Source organism: Pezoporus occidentalis, unplaced genomic scaffold (assembly GCF_034315485.1).
Source record: "Pezoporus occidentalis ecotype Australia unplaced genomic scaffold, CSIRO_AGI_Poc_V1 ctg109, whole genome shotgun sequence".
NCBI lineage: Eukaryota > Metazoa > Chordata > Aves > Psittaciformes > Psittacidae > Pezoporus > Pezoporus occidentalis.
Genome location: NW_026912875.1, coordinates 2,192,780 through 2,208,937, shown reverse-complemented (window position 1 = coordinate 2,208,937; position 16,158 = coordinate 2,192,780). Strand labels below are relative to the sequence as shown.

The following is a 16,158-nucleotide window of genomic DNA, read 5'->3' as shown; positions in this document are numbered from 1 at the left end:
ATGAAAGTTATTTTGAAAGAGCTATTCTTCATTGTTTTCTCTGGTGGAAAATTTTAACCATAAGTCCTACTAAGTATATTTATGATGCATTTTACATAAAATAAACAAAGATCCTTAATCTGAATTTTCCTTCTGAGATTCAGTAGCAGATTGATGAGAGAAGGCAGGAATAAAGAGCGGTGGAGAAAAGGTGAGAATCAGGAGTAATGTGTTTGCTCCCAGTTGCAGTGTTAATTGAGAAAAACAGAAGCTGCTGATAAAAGCATTTTCAAATCAAAGTGTGTATATTTTTTTAACTTATTTTAACGTTTCACCTCTGCTCATGTATCCTTTTTCTTACCTGATACAAGCTGCTGTTAGAGATAAGTACCTTTAAAATGATCAGTTCACAGAGCAACTAGGTGACACTGAGGCATGAATTTGATAGGAAGTAGAGTCAGATTAGATTGAGACCCACATTATGATGTTGGATAGTGAAGTTCAGTTCTTTTGGAGGCGGGGAGGGGGAAGGGAAAAACAACCTCCACAATTTTTTCTAGAAAGCAGATAAAGAGCTTTTCTGAAGTACGTTACCGTGTCTCTCTTGCTGTACTGACGAGGATGATCAGGGGACTGGAGCACCTCCTGTATGAGGACAGGCTGAGGAAGTTGGGGCTGTTCAGCCTGGAGAAGAGAAGGGTGCGTGGAGACCTCATAGCAGCCTTCCAGTATCTGAAGGGGGCCTATAGGGATGCTGGAGAGGGACTCTTCATTAGAGACTGTAGTGACAGGACAAGGGGTAACGGGTTAAAACTTAAACAGGGGAAGTTTAGGTTGGATATAAGAAGGAAATTCTTTCCTGTTAGGGTGGTGAGGCACTGGAATGGGCTGCCCAGGGAGGTTGTGAATGCTCCATCCCTGGCAGTGTTCAAGACCAGGTTGGACGAGGCCTTGGGTGATATGATTTAACGTAAGGTGTCCCTGCCCACGGCAGGGGGGTTGGAACTAGATGATCTTAAGGTCCTTTCCAACCCTAACGATTCTATGATTCTATGATTTACTGGACTAGATAGGGAGTGGGACAGTATCTATATTGCTGCATATTTTTATTCTGATCTAGTATTTTAGAGTACTGCATAGGTGTGCCTCAAAAACAGACACTGCTGAAAAATGTAGGTAAGTTTAAAGAGCTCAGAATTTATTTATGGAAAAGTACATATAAGGAACACTCTTGTCTGGGTAAAGGGGAAGAAGAAAACTGAGGAAGAATGTAATGGTTTTGAACCTTTAATGTAACATAGAATCATGGCATGATTTGGGTTGGAAGGGACCTTGAAGATCATCTAGTTCCAACCCCCTGCCACAGGCAGGGACACCTTCCACTAGACCAGGTTGCTCAAGGCCCCATCCAGCCTGGCCTTGAACATCGCCAGGAATGGGGCAACAACAGCAATGTCGTAAGGCAATGTAGCCATCATGATGGCATTATTACAAAATAAAGCTCTTCCTTGGGCAATCCTAAATAAGCAGTTCTGTGTCTTAAAATATTGAGGTACATACACAGAATCACAGAATCCTAAGGGTTGGAAGGGACCTCAAAAGATCATCTAGTCCAACCCTCCTGCAAGAGCAGGGTAACCTAGAGTACATCACACAGGAACTTGTCCAGGTGGGCCTTGAATATCTCCAACGTAGGAGACTCCACAACCCCTCTGGGCAACCCGTTCCAGTGCTCTGTCACTCTCACAGTAAAGAAATTTTTCCTGATGTTCACATGGAACCTCTTATGCTCCAGTTTACACCAATTGCCCCTTGTCCTATCACTGGACATCACTCCCTCAGCGTCTCCTCATAAGAGAGATGTTCCATTCCCTTAATCATCTTCGTTGCCCTGCGCTGGACTCTTTCAAGCAATTCCCTGTCCTTCTTGAACTGAGGGGCCCAGAACTGGACACAATAATCCAGATGCGGCCTCACCAAGGCAGAGTAGAGGGGGAGGAGAACCTCTCTTGACCTACTAACCACACCCTTTCTAATGCACCCTAGGATGCCATTGGCCTTCTTGGCCACAAGGGCACAGTGTTGGCTCATGGTCATCTTCCTATCCACCAGGACCCCCAGGTCCCTTTCCCCTTCACTACTGTCCAGCAGGTCAGCCCCCAACCTGTACTGGTACATGGGGTTGTTCTTCCCCAGATGCAAGACTCTACACTTGCCCTTGTTGAATTTCATCAAGTTCCTCCCCACCCAACTCTCCAGCCTGTCCGGGTCTCCCTGAATGGCAACACAGCCCTCTGGTGTGTCAGCCACTCCTCCCAGTTTAGTATCATCAGCAAACTTGCTGAGGGTACATTCAGTTCCCTCATCCAGGTCGTTGATGAAAATATTAAACAGCACTGGTCCCAGCACCAACCCCTGAGGGACTCCACTAGTCACAGACCTCCAGCTAGATTCTGTCCCATTGACCACAACTCTCTGCCTTCTTCCTTCCAACCAGTTCTTGATCCACCTCACTGCCTGATCATCAAGCCCACACTTCCTTAGCTTATCTATGAGGATGCTGTGGGAGACAGTATCAAATGCCTTACTGAAATCAAGAAAAAACACATCTACCGCTCTACCATCACCCATCCACCTAGTTACTTGCTCATAGAAGGCTATGAGGTTGGTCAAACATGACTTCCCCTTGGTAAAGCCATGTTGACTGCTCTTAATGACCCCCTAATCCTTGATATGCCTAGAGATGGTGTCAAGAATAAATTGTTCCATCACCTTTCCAGGGATGGAGGTAAGGCTGACTGGTCTATAATTACCTGGGTTCTCCTTCTTTCCCTTCTTATAGACCGGCGTGACATTTGCCATCCTCCAATCCTCAGGCACCTCACCTGTTTCCCACGACTTACCAAAGATGATGGAGAGTGGCTCAGCAATGACCTCCACCAGCTCCCTCAGCACCCGTGGGTGTATTCCATCTGGACCCATCGATTTATAGATGTCCAGATTACTTAACTGATCCCTAACCCAATCCTCATCTACCAAAGCAAACTCCTCCTTTATCCTGACTCCTTCTGGGGTTATAGGAATCTGGGTCCCCTGGGGAGAGTCTGCAGGAGTAAAGACAGAGGCAAAGAAGGCATTCAACACCTCTGCCTTCTTTATATCCTCTGTCTCCAGGGCACCCACCTCGTTCAGCAGTGGGCCTATACTGCTTCTTGTGTTAGTTTTATTTGCTATGTATTTGAAGAAGCCCTTTCTATTGTCCTTGACCCGACTTGCCAGATTAAGTTCCAAGGAGGCCTTAGCTGTCCTAATTGCTTCCCTACATCCTCTAACAGCTGTCCTATATTCCTCCCAAGTGACCAGCCCCTCCTTCCATAATCCATAGATTCTCTTTTTCCGTACGAGTTTGCCCAGCAGTTCCTTGTTTAACCATGCTGGTCTCCTGGCTCCCCTACTTGGCTTCCTACTCATTGGCACACTCTGATCCTGAGCTTTGAAGAAATGGTTCTTGAATGCTGACCAACTATCTTGAGCCCCTTTACCACCTAGTACCCTTTGACATGATACTTCCCTTAGCAATTGATTCTCAACATTTGCATACAACTTAGCATATATTTTATTGGGGAATGTAAGAACAGTTCTAAGAAATGAATTGTGATTCATACATAATTATGAATCAATTGTTAAAACTGTTACTTGTTTTAATAATTATTTTTAGGGTGCAACAAAATTTACAAATTTGTATCTCTTTCTGAGAGATAAATTTGGTTTCAGTTTATCTTAAAGTAAAACATAAAAGGAGATCGTAATTCAAACAAACCTTATGTCCATTTAATGGATATATTGTTTTTCCTGCCCCGTGTTCTCGAACACTGGATTTTTGAATAAGAGTTCTGTACTGAAGTTTTGTTGACAGTCATGTGAAGTTCATTTGGTAGTAAAAAGGCACTCTTTATAATAGTCGATGGAGGTATGTACACATTGGAGGAAATCCTGTATGTTAGAGATAAAAGTGAAAATCTATTGGAATCAATACTTAGTAATCAAATTTTTCCCACATGACCTTAAAACTCTTGTCGAGTATTTCTGTTGTCATTAGAGGTAATGGTTCTTGTGATGGTGATCATAAAATTGTAGAACGATGCTATTCAGTCTCCTGATTACTGCGCTGTGCTCTTCCCATTGCCCCACTTTTTATTTAAGTTAATTTATTGTTCCAAAATAACACCTGAGCACATGAAGCATTTGGTTTTCTGCATCTTTTACACATTTTTGTCTATTATACTTCTGCTATCTCTTAACCGATAATATAATTAAATACTTGTAAAAATTTTATTATCCTAATGTCTGTCGTTATATGTTTGAAAAGTAATCTTCTTAAGAAGTTAAATTAGAGGATTAAGTGACACAGTTTATTAACTTATTAATTTAATTGAAATTCTAAAAATTGGCCTTAATCTGCAATTGTGGTAGGTTAGCAATAGTCTTCTGTTTGATCTGTAAGAATTCTGTTGCACTGCAGTGAATGTTGGTTTGAGATTACAACCACTTAATGTTGTTTTGATTCCTATTCATTGCATTCCTTAAATAGTTCTTTTACCTTAATGGACTTTTGCACCTGTACAATTTTTTAAAGCTAATGCTTATGTTAAGCTTCCCCAAAGCCAGACTCCTCTGGGGTTAGTATAGGTGTCCTGGGTTCAGTAGTAGCAGTCATTTTTTCTCCTTCTTAGTAGCTGGTGCAGTGCTGTGGTTTTGACTTTCGGCCTGGGAACAGTGCTGATAACACCGATGTTTTTAATTACTGCTCAGATGTTTAGTCTGGCTAAGGACTTCGTGAGTCTCATGCTCTGCCAGGGAGGAGGGGAAGCTGGGAGGAAGTAGAGAGAGGACACCTGACCCAAACTAGCCAAAGAGGTATTCTGTACCACAGCACGTCATGCCCAGGATGTAAACTTAGAGTTACCCAGAAGGGCTAGTTCGCTGCTTGGTCGAGCTGGGTATCAGTTGGCGAGTTGTATTGTATTCTCTCCCCTTGTTCTTTCCTTTATCATTATTGGTGGCAGCAGCAGTGGTTTGTGTTATACCTTAGTTACTGGACTGCTCTTATCTCAGCCGGTGGGAGTTACATTCTTTCGATTCTCCTCCCCATCCCTCTGTGATCAGAGGGAGAAAAGTGGAGGGAGTGAGCAAGGACTGTGGCTGATTTACGACTGAGCTTAAACCACAACAATAGGTCTGTATTGAAAGAGTTTATTTTTCTGTGATTCTTGCCCATGGTACTGCTGGAAAAATTTATGTTTAGATTTCAGTCTGTTTTCTGTCCTCCCACTTCTGCATGAAAAAAATAGTTAGGGGGAAAAAGAAAAGCGGGTTGGAGGGATCTCAAAAACAGCGATTTCTGCAACTTCCCTTAAGGCCATGTGTGACTTACAACCAGTGCCTTGTAGCAGAATGATTGCTGCAGAACGTGGAAGGACTGCGATTTGGACTGATACCAAAATATATAATCGTAGGTAGCATGGAGTTATCAAATCTACCATTGAAGCTCTTTCACAAAAATATGCTTCAAAAATATTTTAAAAGCATCGAGGCATGGAGCTATTGAGAACAGAATTGTGAGTGTTTGAGATTCTGTCTTAATGCTACATGGACTGAGCAAGTAAACAGTCTCAGGAGAAAGTTATCCACTTGGTTGTGATGAATTTTCAATAAACTACTAAAGATTTTCATACCGGTTTGCATAAAGTCCAAAAAATGGTGGGGCAATGCGAAGAGCACAGTGCAGTAGTCAGGAGATTCACTAGCATCATTCTACAATTTCTTACCTCTGAATTACCCCACTATTTCGTCAACTTGCATCTGAATTTGCCTTCCTCATAGTAGCAATTGGACACATCTTTCTGCTTTTCTGGTCTGCACAGCAGACCAAAGTCAGTGTTCATTGCTTGATTTCCCAAACCGAATACCTGTTATTATTCCAGGTAAATACTGACCTCCTCAGAGGTAAACCACACAGCTGCTTCTAACAGTTGGTTAAATAGTTCTTTTACTGACAGAACTACTGTTTGTTGCATTCTAATTAACAGAATGGTCTGCAAAATACTAATGTTATCCATACATGAAAGCAAGAGGGCTTTTCAGAGATGACAAGCATCAGTGAAGAAGAAAGTGAAAACTAATTTGAAGAAACTGAAGAAAAAGCTGATTTACTTGAGAGGCAAGCCAGAGGTCATTCAGGATATCAAGATAATCATTATACCTGGCAAATGTGTTCTGGGTAGTTGGGGTGGAAGTGTCTGTCCATCTTTTCCTCCCTTAGTGTATGACACTGACCTGACAGTTGTATAGTGGTGAAGACAATTGGCTTAGGAGTTTAAAGTGCATGCAAGCTTTGAGATAAATATATGCTTATCGTGTGTGTGTGTGTGTATAAATCAATTTAATTAAATGTTAAGGCCAAATTATGGAAGAAAGGTTCTTACTATATTTTTTTAAAAGGCAAACCTCCTCACTTTACAAAGAAGAAATTGCTTTTCAAAGATTTGAGGCAAACATTAAGAAGTGGCTATATTTGATATTTCCTTAACTGTTAACAAACTGTATCCAAGATGCTGATCACTGCCAGAATATGTAGGAAATAGATATTCAAAAGAAAGTAACATTTATTCTAAGAAATTGAAGTAATGACAAATTGTGGGCATGTGATATTTTATTCTGCATGAGAATACACAGTGTGAGAAAGGACTCTCAAGAGCCAGCAGTTCTGCTGCTTCATTCACCACTTAGAATAGGTATTGGCACTGTCTGGGTTTCTTAAAGCAGAGGTGTTCATTACAGCTCTTTTTTCACAGCAATGAATAACCATCACGTGAGAATTCATTGCTAAAAAGCTTTAGTTCATATACAAATTATAAAAAGAAAATGAATTTTCACAAAGTTGAGGAAGGTGATGTCCTCCATGAGCAATATTTACCATGCCAACTTCATTCTTTTTATAGGTGAAGCAGTGGAAGATCACAAGTTCTGTTTTCTTGGCTTTATTTAAAGTCTGTTTCTTAAACATAGTAAGATTTTGAGAGTGCATAGTAGGATTAAAAAGTAATCAAATCTGTTCTGATTAAACACTGTCTTAACAATAGTGTTTCAGACTTTTTTTTTTTTGAATGAGGACTTAGTACAAATTAACAAGAAATTTGGTTCAGGAGGTGGACTTTCATGACAAGGCAGTTAATGCACAGTTTTGCAGAAGGACTGGAGGTCACTGGGGTTAGTACGCAGTCAGCTGTCCACCTGGAGTACAACTTTAACTGAGAATACACTTTTCAAAAGTGGAAATATGTTTTTGTAATGATTCAGTTGCAATTCAAAGCTGTTAGCAATAGTGATAAGAATCTTAAGATTTTTCTGGATGGTCTTTCTTAGTATTCCCAAGAACATAACTGCTTGTAAAAGGACAATCTATTCCTAGTACAATTAGTAAACGTAACCCTTCCCTAAGAGAGTATTTGGCACAAGCTTTGTAGCCTTGGTTTTATTATTTCAAAGACAAGAAAAATAGTTGTTGCTGCTGCTACAGATGTGAGTAGGCAAGATCAGCTGTGGTACTCTTCCACCACATCTGAGGTTGGAAGGGACTTCTTGAAGTCATCCAGTCCAAACCTCCTGCTCAAGCAGGGTCAGCTAGAGCAGGTTGTCCAGGACCACGTGCAGATGGCTTTTAAATGTGTCCACAGATGGAGACTTCACAGCTCCTTTGGACAACCTGTTCCATTGTTTGATATCCTTACTGTAAAGTGTTTTCAAGTGTACAGATGGAATTTCGTGTTTTAATTTGAGCCCCTTGCCTCATCCTCTCAGTGGGCAACACCGAGAAGAGTTTGGCTTCCTCCCCTTCATTCCTACCCAGCAGGTGTTTATACACATTGTACTAGTAGGAGAGGTTAAAATATATGTGTCTTGTAAATAGGATAATAGATTACATATCTTCTCCTCTTTTTGCACTGCTGTGAAGCTTCTCTTTACAATGAACCTTCTCAGGGTAAAATTTTTAGTAAAAATGCTTTTACATCTAGAGTGGCTTCAAGTGCGAAAATACAGATAGTGCATAAAATTATGGCAGTAATGTAGACTAGTTAATAGTATTTTTAAACAAAATGCTGAGACATTAGACATCTTGCTGGCCATGAGGATGACTGAATCTTTGTATGAACTGGAACTGGTTGTTAATATTAGTGGTTTAAAATTCAGCAGCATTTCTCTTGGAGTCTACAGTCTGATTGCTGCTACTCCTGGTAGAGTGGGTTGTCAATTTGCTAGTTTAACAAACATCTGCAGCTTTGTTTTGTTGATTCTCTGTGTTGAGTGATAAATGGTATTACTTCTGATTAATGTTTATTCAGATACAGTCTATGCAAAATAGTTAATAGCAATTGCAGGTATAATTTCTGTCAACTTGGAGCTGATCAGATCTTTTATTTTTTTTTCATTCAGTTTAATCCACAATTCATTTGTGAACATATACCCAGTTTAATGGTTGTCTGCACCAGTATGACTGGATGTAATACCTGACAGCCATGCTTTTCTGCATCATTTATTGATGGAGGAGGGTTTTATAGTTACAGAACCCTGTAGTCACTATACTTGCTTTGTTTGCTGTTCTATACAGAAGAAAGATATGTAATGAAATTACCCTATCCAGAAGGGTCAAGCTGAAGTTATTAGGTATTTCCCTAACCTACATCACTCATCAACAGTTGGTTGAGTACTTCAGTGAAAGGATTTGGTACATTGGATCTGCAAAGGTATTAATACACTGTGTGAGGTACATGTGGACGTAGAGAAGAGAAAATTATATTTCTTCTGTTGGTTATGTTATTGGTAGGAAAATGACTGAATTATGCACTACAAGTCTTTATACTAATGAAAACCACTTCTGTGGATAGTATTGCATCAGCATTAAAAGGTAACTTAACACTATTGAAAATCCTTAGGGTAGACTCACCTTAAGGTAGGTATTTGACAATACTGAACAATATTCAAATTGACTGCTGCCGATTCTTTTGAAGGTTAGGGTTTTTTTTTATTTTTAGGAATTACCTTTTAACCAAGTAGTGGGTCTGGTGATGTGTTTACATTGCACATTGTATTTTGCTAGTAATTTATCACTGACAGAGTGAAGAAAACCATGAATATGTTTTCCAATGGCATTTAAAACTTGATAGAAAGCAATTTGCTGTGAGGAGTCCCTTCTGTGTGTTACAGCTAAGAGAGGGATGGCTTCAGAAAATGGTAAAGCTCAAGATGATTTCAAATAGCAAATCCAGTAGTATTCAATCAACATTACATTAAAAAAACTCTGTGGGCTGGCACACTTAGTTACCTGTATGACTGATGATGTTTGAGGAGATTACCAGGAAAAAAAACTGAATTACAGTGCTCTTGGAACTCCTTAGAGTTTTTGCTCCCTTTATTTAGGTATTATTGAACAGTCAAAATCCAGTTTCAGCTGTTTACTGAATTTCATCTTTAGCTTCCTAGTGTTGCAATGTTTCAGCATCAAATGCAGGAGAATTTTTAATTTTAAGAACTTCTCATTAGATTTTTAAAAGTAGAAGTATTTCCAAAAATTAACACCTGTTTGGGGAGGGAAGTCAAATGCAACTGAAAGAAGCTTTTATCTGTATATGTAATGTTTCCTGACTAATTTTCTTCTTTATTTGTATGGAGAGGTCTTGCTACGTTTTCAAGTCTATGCTTCAGCGGCAAGTAGGGTCTGTCATAACAGATGTGTGAGGAAAGGATATTGTTTCAACAGTAGGAAAGGAAAGAATTACTTGTGGTCCTTGAAAGGAATTTGGCAAAGCTAAGGTAGCTTGTCAGATGGAAATTGGGCAGGCTGAGGAACAAAGATACATCCCTTGCTGTGTTCTTCCTAGTGCTGTTTCCTGTCTTCACACAAGAGCTTCATCCTTTCCCTGATGTTCCCCTTGAAAATATCCAGTAGAGACTGAAGAGACACTGTGTTGCTACTCTGAAATAGTGGTCTGTGTAATCAATTCCATTTCAGCTGCTGAATTTAAAATAAAATAAAACCACCACACATTGAATGGAGCTCATATTCATTCATTTTTTTAAACTAGAATGAGAAACAGGAAAAAATCCATATGCAGTTTTATGTTGCAGTGAACTTTAGACAGAATATTTCAGAGACAAGTAAAGGGAACAAAGTGCTTGAGTTGCTAAACTGATGGCAGCAATGTCTTCTTTTCATCCAGGGTGTTTAAGAAATCTCATGAAGGATAACTGGGGCCCAGAATCCACTCTTTTCACTGTGCTTGAAGGAGTCTGAATCTTATTTTCTAACTCTGAAGAAAGTGTTCTACCAAAATGTCTTATCTGTGATTTTCCTGCTGTCATTCTAGAGTTAAACGTTCACTTTTAATTAAAATACACTTCTGTTTTCCATAGACAGAGCTAGATTTCCCAGGGCAGTCAACTACAGCCAAGAAATGCACTGCTGTACCTGTGACAATGAATGCATGGCCCTATTCTCTATTGACAGGTATATATAATGCTTTGAGAATTCTGAACCCTGAATTATCCTGTAGATGGGTCAATCCTTAGTAAATACATGAAAGATTTAGTCTGATTTCAGGAAAAGGAGTGAGGAAATTCAGTGTGTGGTTGGTTGAACATCCTGAGTAATTTTCTGAACTGCCAAGAAAACTAACAACCGTTTTGTTTTATTTCTTCAGTCAAGAATTAGAAAAATCTGAGCTTGAGAAACTAGACTCAAAGTAAATTTAAAGCTGTGCATTTTCTACAAACAAGTTACTATCCAGAAAAGGGCAGACTAAGTTTCATGAAACTTCAAACCTACAGAGCTCTTCTGGCATTGAAGCATAGCACAGTCTTCTGGACTGTTTCATATTTGCCTTAATTGGAGAGGTCATAGCATGGGTTCTGTCTTGCTGTGGAATCAGCAATCGTGTGCTTGTATCCAGAATTCACATCATGTTATGCACTTAGTTTGCCTAGATAGTAGGAGGGATTTTTGCTTTAACAGTCCGTCTTTTTTTTCCCATGTTCATCCTAAATTGAAGGCCTTGGTGTTGACCTTTTAAAAGCAGAAGAGATCACATCTCTACAAAAGGTGTTGAAGTAACACCTCCTTAGGAAAAAGAAAAAAAAAAGGAATAAATTAAAAACCAAACGCTGGCAGAACTGTTGCAGAACATGTGTTTAAAGGGCGTGAAATTATTTGCATGAGCACTTGTCACCTGCAAGTAATGGGTCATCCCCTGGGCTGCTTCTAGCCCTGCAGATGCTCCGGGGGAGCAGAAAATAGGCTTTAGAAGATGCTGATGCAGAGTGGAAAATGAAAAATAGAGTGGAAGTTTGTTTTTTCTCAATATGATGTTACTCCTGCTCATCTCAAGCACCCAAGAGGGACCAGACTTCTCAAAAATGTGTAGAGGAGTGGAAAAATAGCAGGAAGAGAGATTATGAATAAGCTGCCTTTGGTTTCTTTTCAGATGCTCCTGTTTTTAAGTACTAATTCTGGCAATACTTTCTTTCCTTCTCCGATCTTTGGACTTGTTTAAAATGGAGCTCAACCTTCAAATGGGGAAAAAAAGAAAAGCAGGTGGAAGCACTTGATTTTTCATCTACCTTTCTTGCTCTCCAAACTCTCTTCTCAGAAATATCAGCAACTGGAACAGGGCACTGGTCAAGCAGAAAGGCACCAATGAGAATGGAGACCACTGGGATACTGTTTTCTGCTCTTCCACTGGCATGCTGCTTGATTTTGGGAAGAATCAGTTCCCTGACACTGTTTTCCCCTTATATAAAACAGGAGGATATAAATTTTACAGTGTTTGTTGATTGCTTTCAAATTTTCTGATGCAAAGTGCTGCTTAAGAACTACTCAGTGTATCACTGACTGCAGGAACACTACTGAATCTGTAATAGTTTGTCTTCCCCTGTGTCAGTTTGGGATGCAGAGGAAAATTACCTGGTTTCCTCATTTCTCATTGCTTTTCCCAGCACTCAGGACCCCAGGCCACTGATGTTAAGCACCAGATGCTTTTCATAGATCGGATTAAGGGTTGATGAATTAACAGAGCCTCATGGAAGAATCCCACTGTGCTCTTAAAACTGGAATTACATTCCTGGTAGCGATCTTCATGGCCTTGCATTTACCTTTAGAAAAAGATTATTAAAAAAAAAAAAAAGGTTTGGAAAGAAGGGGGGGTAATATTAAATTCTTGCTAACATACAGTGTTCAATGTGTCACTAAAGTCTTAATTGGTATTTAATATATGGATTCTGCGAAATAGCGGATGTGTAATTCTCCTAAGATGTTTTATAAACTATAAGAGGAAGAGGTACAATTGTTCACAAATGTTTCACCAAGATTGTTTTAAATCAGTTAAAATTGCCTTTGAGAGCAGAGTTGCACTAAAAAGAGGGAGGAGAGATGGAAAAAAGAAACCCGAAAACAGGGTCCTGCTTGGTTTAGGGTTTCAGGCAAAAGAGGAAAAGGTCTAGTTATCCAGAGCCAGCTGCATTGTTAAAAGTTCATACTATCACTTTGACATTTAGAGTAGGACTCAGTGTCTTTGTAAATTCCTCTTCGTATTACCAGTGTAGGTCTCTGAGCTCAGACCATTTCACAAACCATAACATTTTTTAGTGAGTGATTGATCTGTATTATGTGTCCTAGCCATCAGAAGAATCTTGGGATGTTGCTTGTATAAACTGTAATACAATCTGATCTTGGGCATTTAGTTACAGACTTTCATAGACCTATTGGCGATACTCAGTCCTCCTGGATTTGGGAATAAAGCTTATCTGATACCTTAAAAAAAAAAGGGGGGGGGGGGGGGAGAGAGGGTTTTTTTAGAAAAAGGGAGGGGGGGAGAAGTCAAAAAATAAGCCCCTCATTTTCTCTGTTCCCCACTTAAATAACTCAACACATCTGGTAACACTGTAGGATCATTGTCCTTTCAGTTCCTCTGCAGCTCATACTGCTACAATATTTCTTTGGTATCTAGTTTCCAAAAGGGCAATGCAATTTGATTTTTTTTTTTTTTTTAAGGCTGTTTTTGTAGGTCTTGCAAATTAACCCATATGCATTGCAAGAAAAAACATGACTTTTAATCAGCACCATTTCTAAAGTTAGCACTTGCTCTGTGTATATGAATATGTATATGAACCAGTGCTTAAAAAAAAGAAAACACACAACCTTTCTGCTGGTACTCAAAGCTAGCATACAAATGTGTTTTTATTATCAAAGAAAGTATGCCTAAATGTTAAGGTACCTTTCCGTTAGGGGTTTTATCATTTGACTTCTTGTCTTCAGTTACAGGAATGATAATGAAACTAAACCTTTTAATTCAATCAGAACTATGTTGAGTTTTAGGAAGCAAAAAGAGGAATCAGATATAGACTCATATGCATAGGAAATTAAGCATTCAAAAATTAAAACTTTGAGAGCAACTCAAGGGCTGGCCTTAAGGTGTGCTTATTTGAAATGCCTGCATTTAATTTTACAATAAATCTGGGTGTTTTGTTCCAGTTAAGACAGTTCATGTGTATGACTTGAAATTGTACAGTAGTTCCAGGGAGTCTGTGCACTGCTTGTTTTACATTCTGGATCAAGTTCAGATTTTTAGGCTTCGCTTGAATAAAATAAAAAGTCTGAACCCTAAAGATAATACAGATTGATAAATCTGATTTAAACATTCCCGTGTTGCAGACTTTCAGTGTATGTGGTACAGCTGAGCCTCAGGCCATGCACTAAATACATCCACAGTGCATTCCCAGGGCACCCGAATACCAAATGATCACATTTGAAAGGTTACCTTTCTATGGATTCTGACTTTTCTGTATTAGCCGCAAAGATTAGAATTTTAACAGCTCCCAATGAGAGGTATTGTGAAATATTTACTTGACAGGAAAAAAACCAAAACAAAACAAAGCCCAGATGAGATATCGTCTCATATTCATGAACTGGGATTTATTAGTTCTGTGAACGTCCTTGTGAGAATATGCTCCATAGTTCACACTTCAGGAAAAAAAGTCTTGGTTTTCATTTATATTAACTGAAAACTTTGATAGAAGTATTACTGTAGTAGAGGTTTAAGCAGAGAGAGAATCATGCTTGTGCAGAATATATCCAATAAATCCTGCAGTCTTTCACAACTGGCTTTCTGCAAGGAAAGTTACTACCGTTTATCTCTCTGAAAGTTTGGCAGTAGCTTTGTTAGGAAAATTGGTTATAATTAAAGATGTAAGCCTTTTTCTCCTTTTCTTTTACAGGTTGTGGAGCTCATTTCAAGTGCTATTGGTGACTTAGTTCAAGGTATATATTATGAAAACTCAAAGTCATCTGAGGTAAGAATTTCAGTAGTTTTACATACCTAAGAAGTTTGGTGATATTCAAGTGTGACTACAATGAATATGATGACTCTCTCATCTGTTTAAGAAGGAGAGAGAGGGAGGAAGAGCGTCCTAGTGAGTTTCAGGTGTAACATTCTTATGGTATCTGTGAACTCTGGTGAACCTTTCTAGAAATGTTCAAGGACAGACTGTTTTATTCCTGTGAGTGCTTAATAAAATAATTTCATGTGTCATTACCAGAAGCTCTAGCTTTCCAAACAATTCCAGAGGTTTCTAGTTAGGATTCTGTTAGAGGCACTTATTACAGTGTGACAATACACTGTATTTAATGCAGTGAAAATATCACTGGTATTTTCATGTTAAGTGTATCATTTCCAAGCCCAAAGATGCTTACAAAATGCTTCATCCCAAACTTGTATCAGGTCCTTTCTTCTTCTGAGCATTCACGTTTTGATAGTACAAGCATGAATTTTGTCCTAGAATTGTAAGAGTGTAGCACTGTACCCTCTTCCACCAGAAGTCACCAGAATCAAGAGTGAGTAAGACTGTAGCACTGTACTCTCTTCCACCAGAATCACATTCATGGATTGCAGGAGTTGGCACGGGCAAAAACAGCAGCTGCCAGAGTTTCACACCAAATAATCTTGTATTTCTTCAAGGACAATTATGGATATACTATTACTATTTACTATTACTGTTACTATTTGGCAATGAAAATTGGTCAAATTAGACATAGGCATTTTTGTCTTTACTGGAATATTTAAGGAAACTTGCAGACACTTCTTGAAGTAGGCTTACTTGGGCAGGGCGTTGGAGTAAAAAAGCTTTCTTTCATTTGCTATGACTGTATCTTAACACGTGCAAAAAATCCATAATCTGAAGTTGCCATGACCTTTACAGGTTTTATAATAGCAAGTTTTTGCTCACTGATAAGCAGTATGTATATGTGAATACCTATAGGTAGATAGATACACTCACAGTGACATTGTCTCACATGCCTAGTTTGCCTTGGAGACCTGAATCTTCACATTCAGTAGGTGAAATGGCTTGAAGGTTGCAGATATATGAGTTCATTTATATTTGTTGTGTATTTAAATCGCAGCTCTAGTTTACTATTGCCACGCTGTAGTATGTAGCAAGATTAATACCATAGTGGAAGCCCTGATCACATGGGTTACCGCTACAGTAGATACCTGCACTGATGCCTCTGCACCAGCCAAACCACAGTGGCTGTCAGCTAACAGGGGCTGGGCCTTGGAGGGTGCACCCAGCTACTCCAATGGTCAGTAGCTCTCTCTCCTGCTTTGCAGCAGCAAAGACATGTTACTAAAACTAACCTCCTCTGAGCTTATTGCTCTCATTTTGGTTGAAATCAGGTAGGTAGGAAATGATCACATTAATGAGCTGAGCTCTTCCCTTGGAGGAAAAGAGAGCCTCTAGCAGGGAAGCAATAACGGCTTTCTCAGGAGATGCTTGGGTTGCGTACAGAGCATCCTCTGGCACCTCTCAGGAGGGAACCTGGGTGGAAGTGTGGCAGCAGTGTGATGTTGGGAACTTGATGGTCCTTCTGCACCTGCTGTGTTTAACCCACAGGTAAACAGACTTCAGCCTTCAGGGCTGCTTCCAAGTGCTTTTGCTCGGGGTTGTATGTTAAAATAGATTACTTCTTGGAGGTGTTTGCAAAGAATATTTTAAGCTTTGTTTTCCATATTCAGGCATGTTTAAATACAAGTAGATCCCAGAGATATCATATTTTAAAAAACAACTACTCTT

The 16,158-nt window shown here is 39.4% G+C and overlaps 1 protein-coding gene across 3 annotated transcripts in view; it reads left to right on the top strand.

Moving 5' to 3' along the window:
- The window catches only part of PDSS2 (decaprenyl diphosphate synthase subunit 2), a 121,191-nt gene that overhangs the window by 79,961 nt on the left and 25,072 nt on the right, over window positions 1-16,158 (top strand). For all 3 annotated transcript variants that reach the window (XM_062624859.1, XM_062624868.1, XM_062624851.1), the window contains one exon: window positions 14,305-14,379. In XM_062624859.1, the coding sequence (XP_062480843.1) occupies window positions 14,305-14,379 (75 nt within the window). The remainder of the gene's footprint in view (window positions 1-14,304; window positions 14,380-16,158) is intronic.